Source organism: Carassius gibelio, chromosome A20 (genome assembly GCF_023724105.1).
Source record: "Carassius gibelio isolate Cgi1373 ecotype wild population from Czech Republic chromosome A20, carGib1.2-hapl.c, whole genome shotgun sequence".
Lineage (NCBI taxonomy): Eukaryota > Metazoa > Chordata > Actinopteri > Cypriniformes > Cyprinidae > Carassius > Carassius gibelio.
Genome location: NC_068390.1, coordinates 12,866,287 through 12,880,705, shown reverse-complemented (window position 1 = coordinate 12,880,705; position 14,419 = coordinate 12,866,287). Strand labels below are relative to the sequence as shown.

General features: G+C 35.8%; 1 protein-coding gene across 1 annotated transcript in view; it reads left to right on the top strand.

Moving 5' to 3' along the window:
- The window catches only part of LOC127939040 (XK-related protein 6-like), a 47,196-nt gene extending 33,027 nt beyond the window's left edge, over positions 1–14,169 (top strand). Inside the window, exons 2-3 of the mRNA XM_052536030.1 lie at positions 6,409–6,605; positions 8,214–14,169. Of these exons, the coding sequence (XP_052391990.1) occupies positions 6,409–6,605; positions 8,214–9,187 (1,171 nt within the window). The 3' untranslated portion in view covers positions 9,188–14,169. The remainder of the gene's footprint in view (positions 1–6,408; positions 6,606–8,213) is intronic.
- The last annotated feature ends 250 nt before the right edge of the window (positions 14,170–14,419 follow it).

Here is a 14,419-nt window from a genome sequence, read left to right as displayed (position 1 = left end):
ATACCTGTACTTGGATCTCTCCTTGTTTCCTGTATCACCGAACATGACACAAACACGTTCGGTGATACAGATGCAGATGCAAATGTGTTTAGTAATTGGTTGTTGTTGCTCAATCTTGTTTAGTCATAGATTGTAGTTTGTTATTCTTGTTTAGTCATTTGTTGCTGTTCATTTAGTCTTATTATACAGTATCTTATATCCCTACAGTATATTTATATAGCCCTCACATTGCCTTTGTAAATTAAGTGTACATTTTGTTCTTTCCTGACTGAGTTTTGAGAGTCTTTTACATTTATGTTCAGATTCCTTGGTCAAGCTTTGACTACCTACTGTTTTTTCTGTTTTGTTTTGTTTACTACTTTATTATTCTCAATAACACTGTACACGGGTCTTTAGTTTCATCATAACATCAGTTTGTTATACAAATACTGACTGTGTGGACATAACTTGAATTTAAAGGCATAAAATCCTCATATAATGTTAAAACAGAGAGAAAAAAGCTGTTTCTGTAACATTTTGTGCTGAGATGGGTTTTGAAGAATTAACTTTCACAAAGAAGCATAATGTGCTTTGCCGATGTGCACAAGAATGTCTTTTTGTTGCTGTTAGTGATGTTTGCCACCAAATTTTATTCCTACTTTTACATAATTACCAGCTCCTGTTGAAGCCATTAAGCTTTGCAACGAATGGAAAGATGATTATAGTTGTAATTAGCTTCATGAGAGCAGTGAGCGGCAGAGAGAGATTACGCTCCATTCAAAGCACATTCTGGTGAACAATTCTAAAGGCACGCTTGCTTTAAAAAAGCATGTGATTCAAGAGTCATTGAGACGTGCTGTCATTTTCTGAAGAACCTGCAAATGTGCAAGAAAAAATAGTCACAGTATAGAGTCATCATAAGACAATAAGGCCTTAGAGAAAAATTTATTGACAGTCTCAAATGGATGTTAAAGTTCTTTTTAGTTTCTTAATGACTATTCCTGTTTTTCTTCGGAATAAATGTCATTGTTGGGCAGATGTTTACATTATGACTTTGGAAACGTCATCAAAAATTCATTTGAAAAAAAAAACCCAATGAAATGAACTAGATAAATATCGACTCGACCGATATCGAGCTAAATATTGGCTAGTTTATAATGTTCACCAATAGCCAGATAGCTAAGACTAGTGTATAATAATGTCTATTGTTAGCCAAATAGATATAAGCCTAGGTCATAATATTTACCATGACTTGGCTAATGTAGCCAGTTTATAATGTTCATCAATAGCAACTATATAAGGCTAGTTCATAATGTATCCAATTGGCCAGTTAGCTATTGCAGCTAGTTTAAAATGTTCACCAATAGTCAAATAGATAATAGATAGTTTACATTGCTCACTAGCTATTTCCTAAATAGCTGTTGGTGCTAGTTTATGTTCATGTTGACTTTCAGTATATCAAAAAGCCTATCTCAAACCATCACTGTATACCATTGTGTAGCTTCAGTACTTTCGTAAAGGGGTTTAACATGAAAATGAGTTTCACACTAATTTACGTTTTCAAAAGCAGATAGCATCTGTGAAACTATTGTGTTTGCGACTTTAGAGCAGCTGTAGCCATGTTCTGTACTTAATGTGTACATTAAACGCTAGAGCAGGTGTAGCAGTGTTGAGTAGCTGGTGTGTAAACAGAGCAGGTGAGCTGCTCTCGGCGTATAAGTAGCTCTGAGCAGATTGCGCAGATATGGCAACTTCAAGCAGCAGCTGCCCCTTTCATACTGATATAGGACCTGCTGCTGAGATTTTATATTCAAAATCCATACCTGAAGAAGTAAAAATGAGATTTTGTAGATTTCAGTGTAATGTAAACAGCTTTCACAGCTCAGTGGTCCAGAGAGAGGTGGAGAGCAGGGAGACGGGGTGCATTTACAGATGGTGTGGATGAGTAAACCATAAAGAACATATTGAGCAAACAGAATGGCAAAAGCAGACATGAAAGAAACATAGAGCTGAGAAGGCAGATTACGCTCGTCAACATGTAATGGACTGGAGCCAAGGAGGTGGGATGGCATCTGCGACTAACTTTGAAATTTGTGCATAAATGTGTTTCCCATCAGTCCTTTTACTGTACTGTGCAGTAATACACTGCTTTCTGTGCAACAAAGATTTGAAGTTCACAAAATGCATGTCATTTTGACCCATAAGTGATTCCTAAATGCTTATAATATTTTCAAACAAGATTGATTAGATGATGTGCTTTTTAAAGAAGGCATTTCGACTTCAAAAAAAAAAAAGGTTGACTTTATTTCTTTTAATTGTGACTACATCTGACAATTGCAACTTTATTTTTATTTTACAATTGTGAATTTACTTCTTATAATTGTGACATTATTTCTCATAATTGCAGCTTTATTTCCAACTTGTTCTTATGGGGAACTATAGCTATTAATTTCCTATGAATTTTTTCGAAAATTTATTTATTTTTTTTTAGAAAAATGCATGAAAGTCAACACCTAAATCTAGCCCTCATTGGGGCATATATATATATATATATATATATATATATATATATATATATATATATATATATATATATATATATATATATGAATAAAAAAGTATAAAACTGCTAATCAGATCAGATCAACAAGTGATATTTCAACATTTTTATGTTACATTGAATAACTAGATACATATTCAAATATATAGCATAGAAATTCATGTATCTATGTATTTGGTATCAGTGTACTAGGACTATCATGACAAGTGTGGCTTCTCAGGATAACTTTTTTTATTATATCTGTCAGGTAGTAGGGACATTTTTAGCTTGAAGCACCTTTAAGTAACTGAATGTCTGCAGTTTTTACAGAATGTATTTTACAGCCTGTTTTACATAACAATACAGTGAACCGTCTAGTGGTGTAGTTGTATCATTACACTCTGTTTAAGGAGGCAGTTTAATTTTCTCAGATACTGGGCCAGTGAGTCCCATTTACCTCCTGTTGACCACAACGTCTCAGTTCTGTTATTATGGCTCAGTGTTAATTTTGACAGCAAATTCGGATTTAGTCTTAGTCTTAGTCTTTTGAATAACACACCATTTAGTTTTAGTCACATTTTAGTCATCTGAAATGTTTTAGTCTTAGTCTAGTTTTAGTCGACTAAATATCATAAGAGTTTTAGTCTTAGTCTAGTCTTAAGTCTTTTAGTCTTAGTCTAGTTTTTTTTTTAGTAGAACAAAGTCAACTTAGTTGACTTGACTAAATGTTTCCATCAGTCTGTTATGGAATGGTATTTATAAAATAAACATAAGGCCTGCTCTCAATGAAAAATATACATGCTCTCTGAAAAAGATATGCATTCGTCCTGAATGATATGCAATGCATATGACATTCTTTCAAGATGAAGTACAGTATTATTGAAATAGACAACCACCTATATTATATTTGTATTGTATGTTCATTGTATTTCTTTATTTGTGCTATTTACACAAAGTTTAAATTTTTTTAAGTTTGTTTTTGTTCATTTAAAATAGCACTGCATAGTCTTCACTGTAAAATAAAATACACAATCAAACCAAAATGTATTCAGACACCTTCAACGTTTCTTACAATATCACAGTTTATTTGCTGTAGTTTAGAAATTGGTAATAAAATATGACAATAACTCAGGGTTAAACTGTGTCAGAACAACAAATTCATCTTGATAATGTCTGATGCAATGCTTAATTTGGTTCAGTCTGTGGTGTGAAAAGGTTGCATTAGAAATTAAAGAAAGAAACACTTAAGCAAAACATGCTCAGGTCCCTTATAATTTTTTTTATATTTTTTTTTTTTTGTTTTGTTTTTTTTAGTCACTCGTAAAACAATATAGTCTATTCTATCTGATTTTCGGATTGACTTTGGATAAATTCTTGTTAAAACTACAAAGTAATTCAATAAAGAGCAGTGAGTGATTTACTTTCATTTTCATACATTAAAGACACTGACAGCAGAGCTAGTAAATTTGGCGAGGTCACTTTAAGAGACAAATGCATCCATTATAAAGATACGCATCCGATTTCTTTCCAACTCTTTACTTTCACTGAATACATAACTACAGACTTTTTCGAACACACTTTCCAAGACGGGTATTTCGACATATTTAGTATGTATTTGTTCTCGGTACAAAAGCAAGAAGACTTTGAGACGCGTCTCTGCTTGCCCCCTGAACACCAGAACACCACGCTGCTGAATTGAGCTCTTTCACTTTTCGCTCTTTTTCTTATGTTTATTTAAAATGCGATTTGTATTTGTTCGTTCAGGTGCAGGAGGACGCAAACGTCCTGAAAGAGAGCTCGGTTCAGTGTTACGCGAGTAACCAGCTGCTCTGCTCAGTTCAACTTTCCCGCATCGCGGGGCTGAAGCCAACTTGATGTGTTGAATGCTTGGAGCACGTTATAAAACGTTTTCTTAGAATACACATTTCTGTTTTAATAAATGCTCATATTAAAACATAGCATTACACATAAGTAGGTACAAAAATAATCAGTGATACATTTACGACCCCATAAAAATTTGGGTCGCAATGGCATTTCAAAAGGTTGCAGTGTAGTTCCCTGTGTAAATAACTTAACTGTTATGAAAACGTCCTCGAAACTGTGCGAATTTCTGCAAACTCATCTTTGTTCTCTTTTCTGTGTAACTGCTGCTTTGTTTACCTGTTGCGCTTGCATTTGCCGTGGCTTTTTAAAATGGCTCGGCTGCTTCTGCATAGATCAACCTACCCTCAAAGATTCGCTCTGATTGGATCTCTTCTCCATTCGTCCCTCCCATATATTTTCGTCTCATTTTTATTCGTTGACTAAAGTGTCAGTTATATTTCGTCACGTTTTTCGTCATCATATCTGAATTTTTATTTAGTTTTTATTTAGTTTTCGTCCGTGAAAAAGGTTAGTTGACGAATATTTTTCGTCATAGTCTTCGTCAACGAAATTAACACTGTAATATGGCTAAATATAATTTTCTCCTCTGAGCACATAGGCTCTTAATGTGTCCAAGCTTCTCACATGAAAACATCGTAATTGAGCTTTAGATAAGAAATGAGAGAGAAATGTGGCCCAAGATTGTGCCTTCCAATAAATATAGAGTGACTCCATGGTGTTGAGCTTTAGAAGATGATCCATGCTCAAGATCACACATAATCAATCCCTGAGAGTTGCTGACACAGCACACCCTGTCTCCATCCCTGCCTAGACAGGTGCCCGTTGGCAACTATCCCAATCGGTATATAGTGGTGTCTTTAATACAGGATGAGAAGAAAAATAGGGCTAGATTAGCAGTCTGTATGTATGCTGGAATAACTATCCACTTCTAGTTATCATGTACTACTGATTACTAAACCACATAAACCCTAATAAACACTAAGGAACACATGATAGGTAAAAATTGTTAGCCTGAATGCACTGTGAGTCGCTTTTGATAAAAGCATCTGCTAATGCAGAAATATATATATATATATATATATATATATATATATATATATATATATATATATATATATATATATATATATATATATATATATAATATTAGTGAATTTTTTTTATTAATTAATTAATTTTCACGTCTCTGAGCAACACACAGTTGTGGTATTTTAATCAGGAATGAAACTGAAATTGTATCGGTTAAGTGACTGATTCAAATGACTAAGAAAGACAGTGGCTGCGCATGAAAGCTTGGGCAGCTGACTAGTGACCTCATCATAAGGCAGTGACTTTGCAGGCAGCACTTGCACATGACTGATTGATTAACAAAAGAAAATATATCTGATCTACAGCAAAATAAAGAGATATTTTGTAATAACTGAGTGAATAAGTGAATATATAATTACTACAATACTAATTTCTCCCTGGAAATTACATCAAAAGTGTAAAAAGTCGGCCAATACAGACATTTATATTAAGTGAATGATACAGATGACCAATGATTTAGCTGCTAGCTAATTGATTGAATCGAGTGAGTTAATCATTCAAATGACTCCCTAATAAAGATAAGCACTTTTACTGCCACCTTCTAGTAATGATGTACCCTGGAAAAAAATAAATAAATAAAAATAATAATAATAAAATACACACAGATTATTACACAAACTTACATTCTGTCTGGAAAAAACACAGACAAGTGAAGATTCAGTGAGACATTCTAGCAGTGTGTGTGTGTATGTGTGAGATTGTGTGTTCCTCCCCAACACAACACTGGTTTGAAGAGAATTTATCCATAATGGATATGTGATTTCAATCTGTTTAACTGATTCCTCCCCTTGTTTTCTCTTTTTCTGTTTCTCCTCTGTGATTACTGTTATTTTCATCTGAAATGTAAATAGTTCTCTGTATATTCCAGCTTTATACTATATCTGCCTTCCTTCTCTTCTGCATCTGCACCTCTGCAGGTACATCAGAACAATGTATCTTGGCATCCAGAGCCGCAGACAAAAGGAGAACCAGCGACGCTTCTACTGGGCCATGATGTATGAGTATGCTGATGTCAACATGCTCCGTCTACTGGAGACATTTCTGGAAAGCGCACCACAGCTGGTTCTCCAGCTCTGCATCATGATTCAGAAGAACCGGGCCGAAACTCTGCAGTGTAAGGAGTGCCTCTAGGCTTTGTACTGAAACCGCTGACATTTTGAACAGTACTGCTTATGTTTGTCAGTGATAAATGTTTTTTGGATGTGTACATGTTACTGAGATAACTCTGAAACCTTGGTAAAAAAAAAAAATGTGATGCAATGTATACCCTTCATAAGATGTATTTACTCATGTTTTCATATTTTGTGATTGTGGTGAAGTATAATGCAATTATAAGTTAATAATTACAGTAGCGAATTTTGTTTCTAATTGACTTGGTAACTTTTCACATGCATTGCATGCTTATGATTATAAATACTGCTGAAAATATACCTTTATTTTTTATGAGTGCAAATTAAGGCTCTTTAACAACATGTTGCATGGCTACTATTCACAGTTAGGTTAGCTTTTCAAGTGACAACAGTATATGCCCAACCTGATCTCACAGTTTTGTGTTGTAATAATTCATCAACACATCCAAAGGACCATCTTAATCTTTCAGAAAACTGGACACATCATGGCAAATCCATATTGTGTTTCTGAAAAAAAAAGGCTGACTTTGTGGATGAATCTAAGAATAAGGCCCTCCCTGGCTGAGACTTTTTGAATGATCAACTGTGTTTGTGGGCAGCATGATTTTTTCTGCTGTGCAGCAGATATTCTGAGCTGTGAAACCATTTCTTACCTCTGAGGTGACAGCTCTGCCAGCAGTGCAGATGCCTTTATGAACACGAAGTCTGAGCTCAGCAGGATGAATTGTAAACATCCTAGAAAAAAGACATAAAGAACAAGACAAGAGGTGTGTTTTGGAAATTGTCTCCAACAAATGGTAGGCAGGTGTTATAGAAATAATAAGACAATTGTTGTTGCTGTTTGTTTGTATTAGCGTGCTTTTCATTAGCATTATTGGATGCAGATAGTTTATGTTATTCATCACAGTACACATATATTGCATTGTGGTTTTTGTTCAAAAATTTGGTGTCAGTAAAGGTTTTTTTATGCTCAACTAGGCTGCATTTATGTAATGCAAAATAGAGTTAAAACAGTAATATTGTAAAATATTACTAAATTTTAAAATAACTTTTTTTTTACTTCAATATATTTTAAAATGTTATTTATTATTGTGATGGCTAAGCTTTTTTTAGCAGTCATTAATCTTCAGTGTCACATGGTTTTCTGCTTATTATATCTATATTGAAAAGTTTTGATGCTTAATAATTTTTGTGGAAACTGTGATAAAATTTTTGTTAGAATTCTTTGATGAATAGATTATTCAAAAGAACTTAATTTATTTTAAATATAAATCTTTAGTAACATTATACATTTATTTACTATCACGTGTGATCAATTTAATGCTGAATAAAAGTGTTAACTTCTTTGGGAAAAAAAAAATCTTACTGACCCCATTGTTTATTTTTCATTATATTGTAATTCAATAATTGTAATATTATTTATCATTGATAAATATTGTGTGCTTATTTAGTATTATCAATACTATTATTATTTATATATTTATTTATATTATATCTTATTTTTTAAAGATATTCATATTAATTCCAAATATTAATAAGCAATGACATTTATCTATTTAATAAGAATAATTGTATGTCTCTCTGTCATCCAGGTGTGTCAGCGATTGCGTCTCTTCTCTCTCTTTCCTGGGTTCTGGCCTCGTACCACAAGCTTCTGCGCGATTCTCGTGATGACCAAAAGAGCATGAGCTACAGGGGAGCAGTGGTGCATCTTCTATGGCGTTTCTTCACCATTTCTTCTCGGGCGTTATCTTTCGCCCTCTTTGCCTCAGTTTTCCACATCTACTTTGGCATTTTTGTGGTGCTGCACTGGTGTGCCATGGCCTTCTGGGTAATTCACGGAGGCACCGACTTCTGTATGTCCAAGTGGGAGGAGGTGCTATTCAACATGTTGGTAGGCGTAGTCTACGTTTTCTGCTGGTTTAACGTCAAGGAGGGACGGACCCGATACCGCATGGTGGTTTATTATTTGCTGGTGCTAGTGGAAAATACCATCCTTACAGCTCTGTGGTACACCTACAGAGACCCGGTCACTACCGACTCCTACGCTGCATCCGCCCTCTGCGGCGTCTTCCTGTGCTTTGCTTCCGGAGTGGCCTGCATGGTTCTTTACTACGGGGTCCTGCATCCTATGGGGCCCCGGATGAGGGTGCTGGCCAGTTCCTGCTGTGCTGAGCTGCTTTGGGGCCTCCCTTTACCACCTGAGGCTGAGCCCATGGCTCCCACTCCAGGGCATCGGGGCTCCCAAGCCACCCCGACCAGGGGTATGGCTTCAGGGGACTACGGCGAGCCGGAGGAGGCTGCCACAGACACTTGTCTACCGGTGTTCCAGGTGCGGTCCACAGAACCCACAGATGCGATGGGTCGGCCAATCCCCCCCGAGGGGCCCCTCATCAAGATCGACATGCCCAGGAAGCGCTACCCAGCCTGGGATGCTCACTTTGTAGACCGACGTTTGCGGCGAACCATAAACATCCTCCAGTACATCAGCCCCAACGCGGTGGGCATCAGGTACAGGGATGGACCCCTCCTTTACGAGTTGCTTCAGTACGAGTCCTCCCTGTGAAGGCATGCAATGCTGTTCTTTCTCTAATTTCATGCCCTCTCTGGTTCTCCACTTCCCTTGGTGCTTTTATCTTCAGAGTTTTTATTTAGTTGTACTCTCAAGCTATAAGAGTTCATCTAAAAGAGTCTAAACAGAGAATATTCAACATATATTTTGACTAACACAGTGTAAAGTTGGAGAACAAATAGTTCGAAATACAACATTCCCTAGTTTGGGTTACTATGGTGTGAATGTTCAGCTAATGTGTATGTTTGATGGTGTTTGTGGCCCTGTTGCCTCTGTCAAGTGCATGATGGGAATGATGGAGGAACATATTCTTTAGCATCCTCATTCTGATTTCGCTTTTACCATTTTGTGCCTACGTTTTTCCCAAACAGTTCTGGTGACGACTCATCTTCAAGATGGCAAGTGAGTCAATATCAGCTAGACACTAAAAAGCACATTTGATTTTCAGAAAAAGCACATGATGCCCCACTCATTTTCTCTTGTGATAACGGGGAAAAGACTCAAATTGCGCCAAAAAGATACAATCGCTTTTTTCAAGCAAAATGCAATGATGTCATTGGTGTAAAATTTTGGTGTTGGCCTACCATATAACACTGCCGCCGCAATTTTGATCCTCAAGGTCCTTAATATTTATCTTAAAATGTCTTTTCCTACTGAATCTCACTAGTGATGTGATATCTACAGCTCTGTAATCTGAGGGAGCTGAATATATGATTTTTTTACCATCTATAAAATGTGAAAATGCACTTTAAGACCACAAGATTGAATGAATGGGACATGTTTTCTTACACTACTGTATTCACTATTGTTCAAAAGTTTGGGCTTAGTATGATTTTTTTTTTTTTTTAAGTGAAAAGGTTAAAAAAAATATTTATCAAGACCGACAATAAACAGTAACTTTTCTATTTCTATTTTTTACATTTTTATTCACCCATTCATCTATTCTTCAATATCCTAAAATTTTTTATCAAGGTTTCCACACAAACATGTAAGTAGCATAAATGTTTTCGACATTGATAATAATAAGAAATGCTTCTTGAGTACCAATTACAGCATATTAGAATGATTTCTGAAGGATCATGTGACACTAAAGACTGGAGTAATGGCTGCTATATAATGGCAAATATTATATTAAAATAGAACAGTTCTTTGTTATCTGTATTAAATTGCAATGATATTTCACATTATTACCATTTATACTGTATTTTTCATCAAATAAATGTAGCTTCATTGATCTAAAGATATAATCTTACCAAACCCAAACTTTTGACAGTAGTGCATTATTTTTTTTTATTACATATGGTCCACTGATATATATATATATATATATGTGTGTGTGTGTGTGTGTGTGTGTGTGTATTTGTGCAACTGATGAAAGCTCGACAGAATAAATAGACACATAAAACAAAATACCAATACTCTGTTAAACAAATATTTTTTAAAGTGCTTTTTGTGATTTAACAAGTATGTAAATGTATTGGTTTTATTCAAGAAAAAAATATTAATTAATATGTCTAAACTAACCTCAATAAAATATGTTACATTGGCAAAGTTATTTTTAAGGTTTAGATTGTGGGTTAGAAAACAAATCTTTAAGGTAACAATTGCTTGTTACCATTTTTACCGTGTAATAATGAACATAAATGTTTGCAGGGTGTGGTGCTTAACTCTAACCTTTAGTAATCCTCCATCATTCCCTGTACAAAATTGCATTTTTCTATCCACCTAAACCATTTCTTCAGAAAAAGGCTAACAGATTTTCGAAAGGTGAAAGACGTGTAAATGGTATACCATTCACATTCAAAATGTACTATAATAATTTTTTATAAAACAAAAAGGTCCTTTATTTGAATTGTGCAATATTTTTTTTTAAATGTACTATGAAATCATTGGAGAAAAAGGTGTTGCTTCTGCCTGAAATTAGCTAAGTTTATACACCATCAACAAATGCATGCTGAGGTTGTGCATATTGAGGATTGACTGGGTTGCCAGGTGCCAACCAACAATCGAATTTGTTAGATTAACAAATTTTTTTTTCTTTAATTAAAAGTCCCATTTTATATGTTTGTTTTTTTCTCATTATCCTATATATGGTGCACTTAAAACAGAACAAACCTGAGGGTTTCCTCTACAAAAAGCCAATCCTGAAGTAATTTTCCCCAGATTTCATCAATTCAACTGAGAATGAATGAATTGCTCTGTGAAGGCTGAGGTCATTTTTGTTACTAAAAACAACGCTTTGTTTAGCATCCAGGTGAGATAAGTGCAGACATTAACATGGGATGCCAACTTTCACCGCATGGGCTGCTACAAACTCCATTTGTGCCTGCTGAAATTTTCCAAGCAGACTTCAGATTGGTTGTAGTGGATGAGGTGGAGGGATTTTTTTGCCAGGGATGGAAAAGAGAATGAGGATAGACAATAGCTATCAGTGAGTGTGTGCATTCTGTGTATGTATGCGTGACTTTGGTTTGTAGGTCTTACCTCTTCAGCTCCATCCTTGGTTGCTGCTCTGACCCCTCCACCCCTCTCATGTGTTATCTGGGATATTCGGATGCAAAGACTATGTTTCAAGATAACAACTTGGATTTATACCCTGGCCAAGGGGAATGGGGGACGGGCAGGCGATTTCATGCAATTCTTATTCCAAAACATCAATATTCCGTAACCCTCACAATATCAGGTTTTCTGTTTAAGCTACAGAAAGTTCAGTTTCCTGTTCCTTGTTCCCTACCAGTGCCAAAAAAAGTCACTGAGATTCCACTTCTGTAGGTGCTTGGCACATTGATGCACTGTTGTTTGCTGGGATATCACCAACCCTGTTACATAACGATGTGTACGACTACAGCTCATTTTGACGGTTGCGTGACTCGGCTGCCTGGCATCCCATGATACGTTCATAGTCCAGTTACAGAATTGGTAACTAATAACGCACTTGAGGTAAGACAGTCCAGGTGATATTTTCAACTACACTGTGATATTTTCTTCTATTATTCCACTTGCATGATGTGTAGTGACCAACATCGCCACGTTTGTTCAGATGTCAGGATTGGCAACAGATCCAACCCTGTACAGTACGCATATAATTCCAAATTGGTTTGTTTTAGATTATTGCCTTACAAGTCAAAGAAGTTACACATCAGATTAATTGATATTGAAGTAATGTCACCATTTGTACACGTTGGGAGTGGGATGGCTAAGTGGGACCAGTCTCTAATATCTGATTCCTCTTGTGGTGCCTTGTCTTTATGGGTGCTTCTGTGTGGCCATGGCAGCCAGTGCAGCAAACAACAATGCCAGTGTCTCTGTCTCCATTCATATTTCATATTTCAGTATTGTAACAAGCCAGTCAATTATGCCCTGCATGCACACAGGAAGTCCTCTCCAGGTAAATCTTTGCAAAATAAAATTATCTGTTTATTTCAACTCAAAGGCAATACTTAACATCTACTTGAATGTTGGGTTCCACATTTTTCCTGAAGACGAAACACACAGACCGGTTGCATTCGACTATTTCCAAGGGTTTTGTTTATGATCGGATGCGAAAAAGCAATGAGAGTTGGTTTGTTTGGGTAGCTCCTAAATGACAGTTATGATGAAGTTAGCAATTAATTTCATGATTGTTAATGTACTTCTGTCTATGCCTTCCTCTGTCTTGCAAAACGAATGAGCTGTAGTGCCAACAAGTTAATCTTTCTCTGTCGTTTGTCTTGTGAACAAAAAATGTCTAGCCAAATGGATTTATGCCTGCAAACAAAAAAAAAAAGAAGAAGAAAAAAGAAAAGAAAAAATGTGTGTAGACCAATAAGAACAGAAGAAGTGGGGTACGTAAATATGGTGCTCACTGGGTCAAATATTTAAACTTAAATCTGAGATGGCATTGGACACATTTTTAAAGGCCTCTAGTGCCGAACCATCTTTAGATTGCTTCTACATCCTTTGGATTCTTAGCATGCCCCCAATATGCATCCTATTGTGACCCCTCCAACACACGTGCATGTTTTCTTCAATGAAACATCCCAGCCATCGCTCCAGGGTTCTCTAAGAGCATCTACATGCTCATCAAATCCAGTTCTGTACAGTGGTTTTGCAATGATTGGTATTGATGTAGAGCCAAAAGTTCTAATGGCGAAACAACCACAAAACGGTGCATTTTTGTTTCTTGATCTGGTGCTTATCAACATATTCTAAAGGTGCTACCACGAATGTGGACTGCAGGACCCCTGTTGTGGCTCACTAAGCAAGGCCACCATCCGATAGACCTGCCTCTTTAGGCTCACGGACACTTTCCTCTCTGGAAGAACAAGCACCTCAACACAGTTTACAGCCAAACATCTCTCTTTGAAATATGGTGCCACTTATTATGTTTCAGGCTGTGCACCGAAGCATTGGTGCAGCAAATATGTTTATTTTCTACTTCTACCCCGAATTTCTGTTTATTTTGATGTATATTTGTTTTTAAAAGATATGTTTAGGTGTTAAGAATCTGCACTAGGATTTCTCTTAAAAGAGAGAGAGAAAAATGCATCATTTTGACATTCATCTACAGGCCTAAATGTACTACTGGTAAAAAGGGATTGCTAAACATATAGAAGGTGATTGCTGTGTTGTATATTCCTGTCATCTTTATGTCCTAAACCTATGTGTATTTCTTCTGTTATTGTAGATCTGGCTGTATATTTTGTTGGGAAATTATCTTAATAATTATTATGGTTGTCAGATGAATGGGTGCTGATTTTAGAGTTGTTATCCATGCTGTTGGACACGGGTAAATTACCTGTAAAACAGATTGTGTTAGATTGTCTTTGTGATTTTCACATGGAGTGTTAAAGAAAGAAGGCACAAAGTTATTAAGCAAATTATTTGCTTCTGTCTGTAACATTTCTTTTTTCTTAACTGACTGACTGTACTCATTACTTATGTTGAGGGAAAAAAAAAAGATTTATTTGATGTTGTCAAATACAAATGAAAGTAAATTGTTTTGTTTGATTGCCATTATTTGAGAACAAATCTGATGTCTAGTAATGAATTAAAACTTATTTTGAGGGGGGAAATATGACTAATACTGGCAACATATGGTGCTACGGTTGTTTTTTTAAATTTTGGTCTTAGGTGAAAAAGGGAATATCATATTGACAAAAAAAAAATATGTTTAGCCTTACTGTAGACCTATATACGAGACTGCTCATCACTGGAGACTGGAAAAATAAGTATAGTATTTAAAAA